Genomic DNA, 17,127 nt, shown 5'->3' with positions numbered 1-17,127 from the left:
AAGTTTATTAAGAAGGTTCCTACTTTTGGTCTGTGAAGATCACAAGAATGGTACCTTTGCCAAACACTGAAGGGAGTCTTCCTGAAATATTCCCTCATCAAAAGTGGCAGAAAGCTTACAGAAACTTTCAACCCAGATCATGACTTAACAGATGTACAATATGATATACTATGTTAGAGGGAAGGAGGTGAAAGCTGCAAAGTAAAAGGAAATATATCCAGTTTTTGTAGTAGACATGGGATCTGTTCTAGGGACTGCACTTTTCAAGTTTGTTGTTAAATGATGTAGAAAGGTGAGTGGCACTGTTTTCTAATGATGCCACATTATTCTGATTAGTTAATTTAAAGGCAGTTCCAAGGAGTTGAGGAAAACCCCAGCTGAAGGGTTTGAGTAAAATATCAGACGAAATTTCATGCTGATAACTGCAATGCAGTATGCAAGGAGATGAAGCAGTCATAACTTTATGTGCCCAGCAGTCATCTTGAACTACTTATTACCACTTAAGAAACAGGAGACACAAAATCATTCTTTGAAAAGGTCACTTCACTGTTCAACAGTGATAAAAACTAAAAAATTTCATCCTTTTGAAATTAATCTATATCCTTTTTCTCTTATCCACTGACAAAAGGATGGTCCTTGGTCTCACCTTATTCTTCAAGCTGCCTTATGTCAGCTCACATGTGCTGCAGAAGAGAACTTTTCAGTCTCCCACTTATGCATAGACTGCAATCTCTGTGCTATCACTGAACTTTCTGTTTTATCTGTGATCTTTCACTTGTGTGTTGATCTTGCCAGTTAGCCAGTGAGCAGAGAAATCCTACAACAGACTACTGTACTCCATTCTCTGTGTTGAAGTTAAAACAGTGGAGGATATAACCTAGTAAATCCTATTCTGTTACCTGCATACAAATAAGTACTTCCAAAAGATCTATTTTTTAACTCTTTATTATGGGTCTTATGCTTTTGAATGTGCACGGTTGGTACTACTGAAACACCACTGTTAAAATAACTAATGCCTCTCAGTTTATGCTTAGTAAAGGGTATATTGCCCACACAGAGGCACACAAAGACCATGACATAATGAAAGGTGGAGAAGAGCTACACTAGAGAGATTATTTAATCTATTTTCTGTTTCTTCTTTGAAAAGATAAGAAGTTTATTTTTAAAAATAGAGCTAACCTGGAATGTTAGAAAAGTTGAAAACTTTCCTGAAAAAGTTGTTCAAGTGGTTTCTACATTTTCACAAGTTTTGCATATATCTCATGTTTCTTTATTTCCCATCTTTTCTCTAAAAACTCCAACCTACCGTTGGTCCCATTATTGAATTTCCAGGAAGTCCATCATCTCCTGGTGGCCCCCTGGGTCCTGGATCCCCCTATCCAAAAAGAAACAAAACCAAAACTATATTCATTATTTTACTTTTGAATTTCCAAAGTTTTACAGAAAAGAATAAGTATTCAATTCTTTCTGACAGTGACAATTATTGAACTAGGTAGTATGAAACCATTAATTCTAGAGGAAGCTTTTACTACCTTGATTCTGACCACTCTTATACTTTTGCTTCTCTGCAACTGTGTCATGGAGTTTGTTCTACCTCGACAAGTAACTCGAAAGCCTTCGCTTTCAACTGAAGGCTGAATATCATGGTTCAGTTTCAGTGCATTCACCTGTGGCTTCAGCCTGATTTGACCACACAAGCAGGGCTGCATGACCCTGTTTCTGCTAGAGCACACAGAAAACAGCAAAGGAATTCAGACAAGTGCTGACACAGAGTATGTATAGACAGGCTACAGGTGCAGGACTTCAAAATGGGGAGCGCCACAGTCTGAAGAAATGGGAAGAAACTTGAGTTTTTTCTTAAATATTACCAGGGACAACTGTTGGGTAATCTTAGCTCTGACAGGGACTTCCCTGGAAAGCAACCAGGCTTAGAATTCAAGTTCCTCATGTTATCTCTTCACAGAGCAACATTACTTTACATTAAGGATCTCAAAAAGCAAACTGCAATTTTCAGTTAAACTTTTTGCAATTTTTAACACTATTGAGAAGAACAGGGAGTATGTCAGGAAACATTCACTAGGGAATGCAGATCAAATGTGCTATCAAAACAACTGAGCAGCTGTAACCATGAGAAAGGAACATGAGAAAAACAGCTATCTAATGTTACTTCATCCACATAAGTAACAGCATAATGGTTGTCAAGGGAAAAAAGACTTCTAGTCCCCAAACGTGGGTGTAGCTTAAAATAAACAAATTTCCAGTGGACACAACCATGGCTGTCCAGGAGTTAAGACCTCTAGCAGTCACCCACTACTACATCAAATACTTAAGAGGTGTACTAAAAAGACCTCATACCATGACAACTCCCCAACTTTGACAAACATCCTGCTTCCCTGCATTAGAAATTTATAATGTCTGGCTTCACTACTGCAGATACCAGGATGTTCCAGGGACAAAATGATTAGGAGTCATTGTACTTTCCACAGTGGAGAGAGAAAACAGACCTGTGTAGCTTGCTAGATTAGGAACAATTACTGGAAAAATAGCAGATATTTGTTTACAAAAAGTAAATTTTTATGGACCTGGAGAGACAAGGTGTTGTGCATTTTCTAAAAATCAACTAGCATTTTATAATTACGCAAAATTCTTGGGTTTTAGCATCAGCAACTGCACATAAAAAAGTCCTCATCTAAAATTAGTGAAGAGTTTGGAAAAAACTCCAGACTCCAGTGCATGTTGGATGATGGCTGGTCTGCTATGAAACTGATATGAATTGTACTAAGAATAAAATCAGAGTGAAAATGGTGATAAAGTCTACAAAGTTCTTTCAGTATGCATTTGATCAGTAAACAGCTCATTTACTGGTCATCCAAAAATGTCACAGTAACAAGGTAAATGTGAAGAAGGGAGACCAGTATAGCAAAACCTGTCTTCATACAAGTTGTGCCTCATGTATTTTCCTGGCACAAACTTTGGCACATTATTGTGGTTTTAAACCAATATAAGAGGTAAGTTCACCCCAAAGTCTTCTCCTTTCTCTCTTCTTTGTGATCGTGTTTTCACTCCAGCGTACACTGAGCTTTTTGCATTCCCCTTTTCCTTCCTCCTCCATACACAAACAAGTCTAAACCACATCCCAGGCCCCTGTGATACCCTGCTGGTGGGCTGAGGAATACACTGTACATATAACACCTACATGCGCTGGGGGGGGGCACATATATTTTAAAGAAAGAAGAAAAACGGGGATGAAATTACTTCAGAAAAATAGGATGGACATTAGTGATTTCTCTAACCTAAAAATTATCACTGAAACTGAAAAGCATCAACTAAAGTTAAAATTAACTTACATATAATAAAAACAGCACCTATTTTATTCTTAAAATAAGAATAGTATGGTAGTGAATTTTCAAATGTTTTTGAAACCTGCAAAGTTAGCTTTACTGTTGCTGAATCTGCTTATTTTACTCAGCACAACAAGTCCCATACATTTTAGGTATATCTTCCCCATAGAGAAAATGAGGTGGATGTAGCTCTAGCTATCTCATTTACAACATTTCATTTAAATAGCATCTACAGGCCAGCTGTTCACTTGGAAACATGCACATCACATACAAAAAAATCTCCAAACACATTCCCAGAAAATCACCAAGTTCAGCATATAACTCCCTAGAACTACACATAGGCACATTCCTGCAAGGATTTACTGGCACATTCAGGAAACCTTTAGTCCAAGAAACACACAGTGTATAGTAAATTTCAACCAAGGACAAAAAAAAAGACTTCGAACTTTTTAATTTCACGGGGGAGGGGGGGAAGTGGGGGGTAGAGTGGGGGGTGGGGAGGGGGTAGGGAGGGGAACAACAACACAGCAGAAATGTAACAAGGAATTAAAAAAGAAAAGTTCATAAGTGGCTTCAGGATGCAATAACATGTAGAAAGTTCAGTATCCTTTTAAAACACCCCCAAACACCCTCTGTCAATTTTTAGTACTTTTCAGTCCTTATTTGTAAAATTCCCTCATCATTGTTATTAGGACAAGGAATTTTAACCTCTTTAACTTCTATTCTTTTAGTTTTGACAGAAATGTACACCAGAGATCTCTCATCTCCCACAAACACATATCAGGCAATGACCTTTGGTCCAGCAGGTCCCTGAATAGATGATCCAGCGACACCAGGTGGTCCTCTCTCTCCCGGTTCACCCTGTTACAAAATGGCATCATCTAGATTTAAACAGACAGTTTCATTTTCTGCACGAGCAGCAAAAAGGTTTTTTTCTATTCTTTATATTATAAAAACATCTACACTACAGATTATCTACAAAATAGACAGCATTTGGGAAAAAAACATAAATCAGCTTGCTGTTCTTGTGAAAGCTGGTTCAAGTTTCATGTTTTAAATCACTATTGGCTGAAACATGTATTTGATGTTTAGTGCTTTGTGTCTGGCTTACAAAGCCAGTGGAATAACCAGAACACTTGCATTATTTCAATTTCTTTAACATACAGAGCAACACTTACAGAGTGATTGCTTACAAATATTGTAAAACAAATTTAAAGTTCCAATGCAAAAATTCACTATATGCTCATGGTTAGAATCACTTGGACAACTCCAATTTAGCTTCTCAGTGCTCATGCATAACTATAAGGTCTGCAATTACATGTTTACCAATTCTTTTTCTCCTTATGACTTTTTTGTCATTCAGGACAGAGGATGGAAATATTTCTGCTTGTTCTTTGCTAACTCTCCAAGTGCCAGATGCTTGAGAAATCTGTACATTACATACACTTCATAGATTCTTTTATAAAATTCAAAGTGAAGGGTTGCCCTGTAAGAACAAGCTTACTTTTGGTCCAGCTGGGCCTTGTGGTCCTTTATAACCAATCAGTCCTTGGGATCCTTTTTCTCCAGGGTCACCCTGAAAAAAACAAACCATTTTTTTTCAATCACAGTAAAGATTCATTCACAATGACAGATACACAAATAACCAAAGGCATGAAGATAACGGCGCCCATAGTTTAGATGCTCCAATCCAACTGAAATCCTACTTGGTTCTAGAATCTGCCCCCAAATGCCTTAAATTTAACTAGGTGGGAGATAAAAGCTGTCTGTCCACTAATACGTATTTCCAGGCTTTTAATTTCATGTTTAGATATCTAACGAGTCACCTCATTTCTCTTAGCTCCTACTCTCTCCATATCAGCAAACTGAGATAATTTGCCTCCTCCTAATTTTAATGAAAACTCTGTTCTGAAATTTTAGGAAATTTCTACTGCTCAATTAGTTTTAGGGTCCATATTTCCAGTCCCATTTTGCTGCACTCGTTCAGGCTCAGGAACACATCACTCTCTCAAATCCTTTCAAATCATCAGTTAAAATACAGTTGCTACTTCAGATATAGTGAATGAAAAAATAGGCCAGAATCTGAACGCTTATAGAAGTTTGTAGCATTTCTCCAGGGTGCATATCAAGCCATACCTTTTGGCCCACATCTCCTTTTCCAGGTGGTCCTTCCAGGCCTCTCGGACCTTGATCTCCCTTTTCCCCCTAACGGAGATTAGATGGTTAATTAATTTTCATGTCGATAATTTTATTGAATTAACAGAATTATGAGAAACAATGCTTGCATAAACACTCTTGACAAAAATGTCAGTAAATATCAGGTTAATTTTTTTCCTGCTAAAAATATTCTGATGCCTTAAACCCTTTCTACCCTCCTCCTGCATTCACATTCCTCATTTTCACAGGCATCTGTAATCGCGCCAGTTGCAATTGCATCGATCTTTCATAGGAAGAATTCACATGAGGATGAGGCATTGCCTGCAAAGTTACCAGAAAAGGTCTGAGAATAGCAACTCTTAAGAAGCAGTAATTTTAGGCAAGTAATTTTAGCCAGAGGCCAATCTAGGCTGCAAATACTTGTCAGAAACATTACTTCGCATGATTCGCATATCATCCACATAAAACATTTTATTAAGGAACGTTATCTACAAAGTATTTATGCATACTATAAGTCAAATTAGTATATTAGAATGACCACAGGTAATTCAGTAAATGAAAAGCAGATTAAACCGTTTCTGATTTCAGCTTTTGATGGAAGTGGCATTACAGAGCCTGCTGTTAATAGGCATCAAACTGGATCCCACTTCTGTGAGACAGCTTCCCACCTGCAAATAACTCCTGTAACATCACCATGTTACTCACTGCAGGCATCAAGCTGTTTTCTACACTGCCCTGAATACCCAAGCTACCTGATCAATACTAATATTTTCACTTATAAAGAATTTTGAGAGTGACAGCACCAAGTTGACCATCAGAATAAAGGCAATGTGTAAGAGAAAAAAAACCTACAACAGCAGCATTCCCAAATACAAAAGCCACCTGGAACTTTAACCCATTATTCACTCTTTATTCTGATGTTGCACTTCTGATACACTAGTATATTCATTTTTGAGCACTTATATAGTGGCTATTTTAAAAAATGAATTAAGTAGCAACAGAAATGCTGCCCATTTTTGCATTTGTAGCTTGTCAAACTGGTATTTACATTACACTTGTAGATGAAAAAAATGTGAAGCTGCATTTATAATAGATGTTTATTACAGCTATTCAGGCATTTTCTGATTAAAGACCTGGAAGTCAAAAAATGCTGACTTGCTTACTCTGAATCATTTTCATTTCATCAATTCTACGTTGGCCAGCTGCTACCCTCATTTAAGAGCTGCACAGTAGCAGAGTTTGGACGCGCCTGGATTCTCAGCAGCCATTCAACAATCAGCCAAAGAGCTGAATTTTGCTCACTCAGCAGCTCAGTCTGTTTGGAAGGAGTAAAATTAAAAGCCTCCATTTAACTATTTGGGGCACTTTGCACCCCTATAAATTTCTTTCCACTATTTTGAAGTTATGCTTTTTTCTTCCAGTGTCAGAGTTTCTCTTCAAATCTCAGAATTTCCCTTGGAAACAAGTAGCCCTGGTTTCAGCTGCTTGTGAGGGCTTCTGTACCAGGTTGACAGGTTTCAGCCACAACTCATCACCCTGATACATGTGACCCTAAGTCACATGAATTTCAATGTGACTTCTTGGTGTCAGGAAAAATCTGCACAGGCTGTAAGGAACAGGTAAAGACACAGACTCCAAGAAGATTGTGAAAGATTGTGTCAAGAGCACGCTAAAGGCAGGGCAGCCAAATCAGTTGCAGATTCAGATCAGAGCCACTGTTAGTATACTAAGTTTGTCAGAAACATCTCAACTAGCCTCATCCCTTTTCTCTGGCAAAAGTACTGGCACATGCCCTCCTCCAGGATGAACTCCTTCCCATTGCATACCTGCAAAGAATGGTTTGTGCTTTCATTTACACAATTTACATGCCATAAAATATATTTCCTTACCTTTTTCCCTGACTTTCCAGGATCTCCCTGTACCCCTCTCTCTCCTGGGAGTCCTGATAGACCTGTATCTCCCTTAAAGAAGAATAAATCATTAAATCTGCATACTTCAATAAATTCTTTATTCTGTAATATGGATCTAACAGTATGTTAAAGTATTACTTAATGATATACCACACTTTTGCTCAAATGCCAGTTGCTATGTCTATAAAGCCAGGAATCTGCTCTACTCATGCAACTTAAAATGAGTATTTTAAATTTCTTTCCAAGCTCCCCACCTACTTCTTAAATTTTTGGTTTTTATTAAATAAATTTACATTTATTCAGTGAGTAAAAACATGATTAAGGGCTGTTGATTATTCTGTGCAAAAAGAACCATATGATACAAATGTAATTTACTTGCAAAGTCAAACACTTGGGACTTAAGAAGTGGTCAGCCAAAAATGCCAAAATGAAATTAGTTGTTGACTGGAGCTTTTTACACAAACTGGTCTAGGCACTACTTTTAAGACTTGCCACAAAACTATCCACAGGAACTAGTCCTGCCAAGTGCTTCTTCCACGATCCTGGGGAAAATTACCAAAAGCAAGATGTCTATGTCATCTTACCCTACTTAAATAATTAAGGACATGTTATACAGTCTTTAAAACGGCAGCTGAAGTCAAAGTTGAGTGTTTAAAACTCTTCTAACATGCAGGCAGCATGACCACCACTGTCACACAGACTGTCTTTGGGTTTTTTTCAAATCATTGCAGAGGAACAGAGGTAGCAACATTTCTAGCAGGCCTCGAAATAGCACAGTAGCTCAGGAAAGATGGGGGGAAATTTTGTACCAGTTATGGCTGCAGTAAAGATCTTAGGAGAGAGGGTGGGAGCTCTAGTGCAGCATTTTGAGTTTAAAAGCTAAAACTGTGAAGTGAGTATCTGTCACTGAAATTCATTCTTATTTTGATCATAGTCAATTTATACCAACAAATCCTACAGTTAGTTTATCAGCAACTAGTGAAAGAATTAGAAGACCCTCTAAGGAGCAGTTAAAAATAAAACCAGGCTCACTTTAAGTCCTCGTACACCAATTCCAGGAAGTCCAGGTTCTCCTTTTTGTCCAGGCTCACCTGGCTGACCCTAGTAACAAAACATCTTTTGTTTAACATAAGAACACAATTTAGCTTCATTCATCACTTGCACAATTCCACTAACTGCTTTACCCACTTTATGATCTTTATGGGTCCCTTACAACTAGAGATATTCTGTGATTCTAAGTGCTCAAGTTTTCAGCAAAGCAGTTTTTTAACTGGAAAAGTCTCTTCTTTAAAAACCCCAGTAACTTGTAGGACTGTATCTATGTTGTTTAACTTTGCAGTCAGCAGCAAGTCAAGTGAATCATTCCAACTTTGTCCTTTCTGTAAAAATACATTGTATGTTGTACTTTATGCCACTCCATCAAAATCTCTTTGGTTACTGAATGAAAAGTGAATCCAAATAAAGAAAAATCAGAACTTCTGAATAAGAGAAAGTTTTAAGCTCACAATTCTTCCTTTCAGTAGTTCTAAAACAAAAATAGGAATTCCATTTTTCAATTTGGTTTTTAAAAGTACATCTTCACACTAGGAAAAGTGTCCTCATAGAAAACATGTTTCACAGCTACCTAATTTTCCCCACATAGTTAAACACTGCTGCTGTGACTGCTACTTATGTGCCAAAGTAATTTGTACACGTGCAGAAGAAAATTATTTTCTCCCTGCTTTTGCTACATTAGCTAATGTCTTTCTTTTGTAAATCAAGGTGATTACAAAGCCCACTTCTGCTTTACAGGTCATCAGTTCATTCAACTTGCTCTCCTTCGTATTTCAGCAGTTCCCTCTTTCTCCCCTTCTGGTGCACACTTGACACTTCATCATTAGAGGCTTGGGCTTTGACAGGAGTTATTAATTTATCCCACTTTCCTATTCTCTTCCTACTTTCCCTCCTGTGGCGCAGTGTCAGTTACTAAGAACACTTTAGATCTTTTTTTTTTTTTTCTCCTAGCATTTCTTTCTACCTTTGGTTTTGGTTCTTCTTCGTGGTGACCATGGAAGGCTGAAGGACAGGCTTAAGGAGTGGTGGGACCAGCCTAAAGTCTCAAAACTGTTACTGGTTTACAGCTAAGTTTTTCTGTAAAATGCTGTACTTGAACACAATGTCTATGTAGCACCAAACTCATTTGTTACAAACATGTCTGAAATATGCTTTGTTTAAAAATGTTTGTTCACAGAGAACCTAAAATCCACATTCACAAAGGTTGATGCTAAGCAGAAGCCATATGCTCCCTTTGGGAACACCATGACAACAGGGGTGGTTTTCCCTTGAAGATTCAAAAGTGAAACATTATGTCCAATGAAGACTTACATTTCCACCTCATCAAACACACTCTTAAAAATCCTGTGAAAGATACAATGCTTGTTATTTCTTGCTGGTGCTATTTTAAAAAAAGTGTCAGAATCAGTACCTTTGGACCTGGCAGACCAGAACCTTTAGATCCTTTTGCCCCAGGATTTCCTTGTGGACCCTGTATACCCTACAAAACAAAATAAATTAGTTAGTGCATTACACTCTGCCACATATGAAATTCCCCATGTGCCCATCTTCCAGTTGATAATGACTTTATCTTATCTTTAATAGTAAACAATTTGCTTTCCTGTCCTCAGGCATAGTTCTGAGGTCTTTACTTTATTTTCCCTTTGTCACTATCCTGTAGATTTCAGTGATGTATCCTAGTGTAGTGACAATTAGTGTTTAGAGAGAAAAAAAAAAAGGGAAGTGTCTCAGTATCTGCATGTAAACCCCTGAGTCACTGGGATAGTATGGTGGAAACATGAACTTTTATCTTTCAAAAAAAGTCCAAAGAGATCTTTTGGGATGCTTCAGTTTTTCTGTATCTAACTGTTAAAGGCTGTGTTCAAGTTTGAAAGGGCTTGAAATTCAGAAGTGGTGCATTATGTCATCATGCAAGCAATGCATCTGATTTATCTCCTATGGAAATTAATATGCAGATTAGACCAAATTTGTTTTTACTTGATACTAAATTCCAAAATTCAGTTGGAATCACTTATTTGATCTCCAAACTTTGCCTAAAGACCAGTTTGATACTCCTTAAAATGCAAAAGCACTGTGATGTTTTTAATGTCTTCGCATCAAAATTAGACATATGATAAAGTATAAAATGAAAAATATATGCAAATGCTCATTACATGTCCAAAATGTAGACTTACCTGGCTTCCTGGATTTCCTATTCCTGGTGGTCCTGCTGGGCCCTGTGGTCCTACTTGACCTTGTTCACCCTATACAAAAAAGTATTCCCAAGAGCGAAAATGAAACAGTCCATGCTAGCTGGTCAATATATTTAAAATAAAACCAGGTGAATAGTCCACATGCTGCAATACCATGAAGTTTGCTGATTCTATTTGAGTTAAATGTGTTTGGATACCTGAAAGACTGCCTTTAGTACTTGATCTAATAAAAATAATACCCCTTCCTACCGACAAGGTAGGTAGAAATGAAGGAAAACTATGACACCAAACCATGAGAAGGCAGATCTTGAATCATTGCCTCTGCTCTATATGACATTTGGGCATTTAGCATCAGCCACTCAGGGTATGCATAAGACACAGGCTGGATGCTCATCAAGGCCTAAGGAACTGGAATTGTTCTGGATCCCTCTTTGGGGGATTGGATACCAAAAAGCTAGGATTCAAAAGCCAGAGTGTCCCTTTGCTTGTTCCAAGTCCGTTATATTAGATGACTCAAAGGGTTTTCTACATTTTAAAAAATACTTAAATAAAATTTAAAATAAGTTAAATACAGTATTTCTGAAATAAATTTTGGAAGAAAAATGTTCATTTATTTCCTCATGCTCCCAGCTGCAGAGAATACAGTCCTTAGTGCTCTCAGCCAACATTAAGAGGCTCAGCTACTTGTACAGACAAATAGGGAGCTGCATAGAACTGAGTATGATAGCTCCTCAGGTTCCAGGTACAACATACTTTTGTACTGTTGTGATATCGTGTGACTAATCCATCATTATTTTAACTATATATATAATTAACTACAGATACAACTAGAAAAACACTCCGTGCCTCACCTTGTCACCTTTGATTTGTTGGCCAGGCAGTCCAGGGGGACCAGCTACACCTTCAGAGCCTTTTTCACCCTAGAAATATGTGACAGTTTTGTAACTGCATCTGGGAATTTATAAAGAATACCATCTTAGACAAACTGGTCATCCCAATGTGGATGATGAGGAAAAAAGTATTTCTTCACAAAGAAAGAAGAAAAATAGTCAATGGAGTCATCGGTATTAGAGAAAAGTGATTCAGTTACAATTCATAACACGCTTCATCTGCATTCCCTGTGTTGTTGAACACAGGACTGCAGAAGGAGAAAATAAAATACTAGGAAGAAGGAAGCTATATTTTGAAAATTTCATAATATGTTCATTAGTCCAAGAGAGCAGTTCAGAACTTGGTGCAAGGACACAAATAACATCTTTTCCTTAAAAGGAAGAAAAATATTTGCTTAGTAGCTCAAGGCTCTTGAGAATCTTGAAGCCACTAAGAATGAGGGATAAATTTTGATGGGAAGCCCAGTTGTGATTTAATAATAAGTATTTGACTGTTTGTACTTACTTTTTAAATAAGGAACATCACTGTCCAGAGAGACTCATACAACCCACCCTTCAGTTTCACAAGATGGTACGACAGAATGAAAATAGGTCCTGAATGCTTTCTTCCAACACAGAATGTAAATAGCTAAGTAGTCTTTCAGAAGACAGTTTATCTCATTAATGCTACCAAAATAATATATCTTATTAAACACATAAAGAAGAGAATCATTGGCCTGTATGACCTTTTTTATAATTAACTTGATAGATTTTCTGAACTCAGAGGGATATTCAGAGAGCACAATGTCTCAGAAAGCCAAGATCCATTAGCTAACATTTTATACCAGTGGAATGATCAGTAATCTTAAATAACTTAGACACTACTGCAAATTTGGCCCACAATGTTAAAAAAAAAAAAATAATAAATTCCACAAAAGTACCTTTTGGCCTTGAATGCCCTCTCCTGGTAGACCTTTCTCACCTGGCAGACCATCAGGGCCACGTGGTCCCTGTAAGAAAAAAACCCCTCTACCTTCAGACTATATCAACAACTCCATTTTTCATTGACATTTTGTTTAACTTGCTAGTATATGTTCTTGCAACTCTTACGACACTGGTAAGTAAAAATGTTTCCATTACAGCTGGCTGAGCCCAAGCAAATGAAATTAAGGTAGCAACCCTTAATTGGAGGATTTAGATTAGAATAAGCTAATGCTGAAATGGTGTGATTTACATAATTAATGTCTAAAGATTGTGCCCTTAAAACTCAAATGAACTTGTAGATTAATTTATAATAAATACATTTACCACTGTGAAATTTATTCCCTATAGTTCATACAGTTTAATTATTTTTCATAATGCAAATCATTAATTTGAACATAGCTGTTTCATACCCAGTGGAAGGCTAAAGATACAAAATTAGAGAGTGTAAATTTTGTTTTAAACAACTACAGAAATAATTATTTTTAATACTTCTTCCACAAAATTCAGCTCTTTCATTGTTTAAAGGCAATAAACAGGTTTTAATGATGGTCTTGATTGGGCAAAAAAGTTTCTACATTTTTTGGTGAGAAAAATAGACTTTTACAACCACAAAGTGACGTTCAAAAATACTATTAGAAGGAATGTAACATCCATCAAATTGGTGACATCTTAATGAAGAATGTCTTTGGGATCTTTAATGAAATACACACGGAAACCAGACACTTTACACAGTTCAGAAAGAAAAAGCAACCAGTGAGCACTAACTCAATGTTACAAAAATCTTGCTGAAGTTCTGTACTTCAGAAAATAGATATAGTTAAAAACATATAATTTGGATCTTTGTTTTTCAGGCAACCTAAATCACACACAGGAGTTGAGGAGCATTTCAGGTCTTGGATTTTCATCTTCTTAAAACTTGGTCGTAGACAATTTTTAAAGATTATCCTCAACTGAAACAAGTAGAGGTACAGCTCTTTATATACAGCTCCATGTCTTCCTGAAAACTGGACACTGCAAACCTGCTCACATGGACCAAGTGTTTTATTTATTTCTGCAAGGTTTGTCTGGATGTGGCTTTATTCTCCTCCTTGGGCATGCCACATACAATTGCTGCTGCAATACTGAGCTGCTGTAGCCAAACACAGTTCCGCTGCTCTTGAAACAAGGTGGTTTATGGCATCAGTAGCCATATGCTGCTTTTGGCTGGGATACTTTTCTTCGTAGTAGCTAATAAGAGTCTATGGTTTGGATTTGTGCTGGAAAGAGTGAAGTGCTGAGCGAACTGTTTGTTTTGCTTGCTTGTGTGGGCAGCTTTTGCTTTGCTTATTAAACTGTGTTTATCTCAACCCACGAGTTTTCTCGCTTTTACTCTTCTGATTCTTTCCCCCATCCCGCTGTGGGGGTGTCGGTGAGCTGCTGCCTGGGGTTAAACCACTACAAGCCAACATAGCAGCTGTCAATCCTTTACACTCACTAAGACTTATTTTACTATATTTCCACTTCCAATGCATATAACACTGACTTACCGGTAATCCTGGCTCACCAATTCCAGGAGGTCCTGGGAATCCTATTTTACCTTCTTGACCTTGAGCACCCTTGTGAAAAAGAATATTAGAAAGTTCAGTCCTGTTTCCACTTGATGCTTTTAAAAAGCATAACGTTTAAATACAGATGGCTTAATAATGTCTCCAGAAAGGTCTGAAGTCAGATGTGTGAAAAAAGCTGGGATAACAATTTAGAAACACGTGAAAGTACTTTTTGGCTAGTACTTGGAACACTAGATCACATTCCAGCCCTCATGCCAACAGCAAAAGGGTGTTATCATTTTGCATAGGAGTAAATGCTTAAAAGTGCAGGACCTAAGAGATGACAGGGATGAGAGAGCAAAGTCAGGCTAAATTTGGTTGCAATACGACTCAACTGTGAAGCAGGAATGCTCAGGGGAGAGGGATGCTCAGGGCAGCATCTATCTACGCACTCGAAGCTCCAGTGGAATATGGGTTTGCGTGGGAACTTCACTGTGTCTTCTATTTATAAGGTGTCATAACCTTCACAATTCTTCCTGTTTACTGAGGATTATGTGATTCAAAGATAAAAGCACAGAGTTTTTTTCTCTCCCCAGAGTAACATAGACACTGGGAATGACATTGCTCCTCCATAAACTGTATTTCCTTCTGAAATGACCCCCTATTGGTTCTTTTTTGCAAATTACTAGTTTCTGAGCCATATAAACCCCTTCTATGTTCCAGGGGGTGCCCCACTGCACAGAAAACATGACACCTGCATTTGACTCCAAAAAAAAAAGGATGAAAAAGGCATAAAGCAACAACAAAGACTTAGAAGCCAGAAGAACTAGGGGGAGATCTAGTTCTGCCCAATTAAAATTTCTTGTTTGAATCTGAGCTGTAGGTCTCTGAAAAAACTCTCATAAACTGAGTAGTCATGTTTCCTATGTCGATGCTTTTGCAGTTTCCCAAAAAGAGCTCTGGCTGGCTAGCACAGGCAGACATGACTTTTCAAGATCAGCAAGACTGGATTCCACCTTTTGCAATAAAACAAGATGGAGGAATTAAATGCTGCTTGAGAGAAGAGAATTTTATAACCTGTAAGAACATCTGTTCCCCAGTGAAGAAATAACAAGGCTAATCTGTCACTTGACTGTGTATCACTGTGACTGACGTGTTCTATGCCTTGAAATATGGTTTACTCATTAGTGCAAGCATCTGCTAGTGCTTGAAAATTATCTCACATATTTAACCTCCATTTAAATGGCATTATTCCTGGCTTCTATTATACTAATCGGATCATGATAAAAACTTAAAGACTTGATGGGACCCATCAATATTGTCATGGTTTTACATTTAGAAAGCAAAAGTTTGAGTTCAATAAAAGAGCAGGTGAGAACTTTGATCCAAAAAAATGACAGTTAGTACTTTAACAGAGATATTATTGAGAACTACCTTGGGTCCTGGCTCTCCAACACCGGGGAGTCCTGGAGGACCATAGGGACCTAAAGGGCCTTGCTCTCCCTAAAGGAAAAAAAAATGGAAAGAAACTATTATTACAAATTGAAACTTAACCAAATTCCACAAGAGTGTCTTTCCACAGCCTCATTTAGGGCTGTGGAAATAACATCTTTAAAGTAAAAAACATTTAAAATATAACAACTTCCCCTCAAAAACTCCACCTGTCTTAAAAGCAAATATTTAGATCCCATACAAGTTTCACAGAATCACAGAACATTAGGAGCTGGAAGGGACCTCAAAAGATCATCTAGTCCAACCCCCTTGCCAGAGCAGGATCACCTAGACTAAATCACACCGGTAGGCCTCCAGGTGGATTTTGAATGTCTCCAGTGAAGGAGACTCCACAACCACTCTGGACAGTCTGTTCCAGTGCTCCGTCACTCTCACAGTGAAAAAGTTCCTCCTTATATTCACATGGAACTTCCTGTGCTCCAGCTTGCTCCTGTTGGCCCCTTGTCCTACTTCTGGCCATCATTCAGAAGAACCTGGCTCCATCCTCCTGACTCTCATCCTTTACAAGCATTAATAAGGTCACTTAATAAGTCTTCTCTTCTTCAAGCTAAAGAGGCTCAGCTCCCATAGCCTTTCCTCATAAGGAAGGTGTTCCACTCCCTTAACCATCTTGGTGGCCCTGCGCTGGACTCTTTTGAGGAGTTCTATGTCCTTCTTAAAGTAAAGGGCCCAGAACTGGACACAATATTCCAGGTGCAGTCTCAGAATAGAGGGGGAGAAGGGCCTCTCTTGACCTACTAACCACACTCCTTCTAATACACCCCAGGATGCCATTGGCCTTCTTAGCCAGGAGGGCACATTGCTGGCTTATGGGCATCCTGCTGTCCACCAGGACCCCCCCAGGTCCTCCTCACCTATGCTGCTCTCCAACAGGCCAGTCCCCGACCTATACCGGTACCTGGGGTTCTTCTTTCCTAGATGCAAGACCCTACACTTGCTCTTGCTAAATCTCATTTAAGTTCTCCCTGCCCAGATCTCCAGCCTGTCTGTCTTGCTCAATGGCAGCACAACCCTCTAGTGTGTCAGCCGCCCCTCCCAGCACTCTATTCCCTCATCCAGGTCACCAATAATACATTCAACAGTACAGGTCCCAACACCATGCCCTGAGGGACTCCACTAGATACAGGCCTCCAGCTAGACTCTGTCCCATTGATCAAAACTTGCTGGCTTCTTTCCTTCAACCAGCTCTCAATCCACCTCACTACTCTGCAATCCAGACCACAGTTCCTCAGTTTAGCCACGAGGATGCTGTGGGAGATGGTGTGAAATGTTTTTCTGAGGTCAAGGTAGACCACATCTACTGCCCTACCATCATCTATCCACCTGGTTATATCCTCATAAAAGGCTATTAGATTAGTCAAACATGACTTCCCCTTGGTAAAACCATGTTGACTGCTCCAAACAACACTCTTATCCTTGATGTGGCTAGAAACAGTATCAAGGATAAGTCTTTCCATCACCTTTCCAGGGATGGAAGTAAGGCTGACCAGTCTGTAGTTACCCAGATCCTCCTTCTTGACCTTTCCAAAGACTGGAGTAACATTTGCTTTCCTCCAGATTTTATAACACACCTTCTTAATCTA

At 38.4% G+C, this 17,127-nt stretch overlaps 1 protein-coding gene across 1 annotated transcript in view; it reads right to left on the bottom strand.

Moving 5' to 3' along the window:
- COL28A1 (collagen type XXVIII alpha 1 chain) overlaps window positions 1-17,127 on the bottom strand; it is a gene marked incomplete at its 5' end in the record, with an annotated part of 61,207 nt that overhangs the window by 26,017 nt on the left and 18,063 nt on the right. The window contains 12 exon segments of the mRNA XM_084260291.1: window positions 1,307-1,375; window positions 4,134-4,202; window positions 4,846-4,917; window positions 5,478-5,546; window positions 7,388-7,459; window positions 8,441-8,509; window positions 9,873-9,941; window positions 10,636-10,704; window positions 11,505-11,573; window positions 12,464-12,532; window positions 14,033-14,101; window positions 15,467-15,535. Of these exon segments, the coding sequence (XP_084116417.1) occupies window positions 1,307-1,375; window positions 4,134-4,202; window positions 4,846-4,917; window positions 5,478-5,546; window positions 7,388-7,459; window positions 8,441-8,509; window positions 9,873-9,941; window positions 10,636-10,704; window positions 11,505-11,573; window positions 12,464-12,532; window positions 14,033-14,101; window positions 15,467-15,535 (834 nt within the window).

The sequence above is a fragment of the Gallinula chloropus genome (assembly GCF_964237585.1).
Source record: "Gallinula chloropus genome assembly, chromosome: 2".
Lineage (NCBI taxonomy): Eukaryota > Metazoa > Chordata > Aves > Gruiformes > Rallidae > Gallinula > Gallinula chloropus.
The sequence above is the reverse complement of the archived record's forward strand: the minus strand, read 5'-3'. Positions and strand labels throughout refer to the sequence as shown.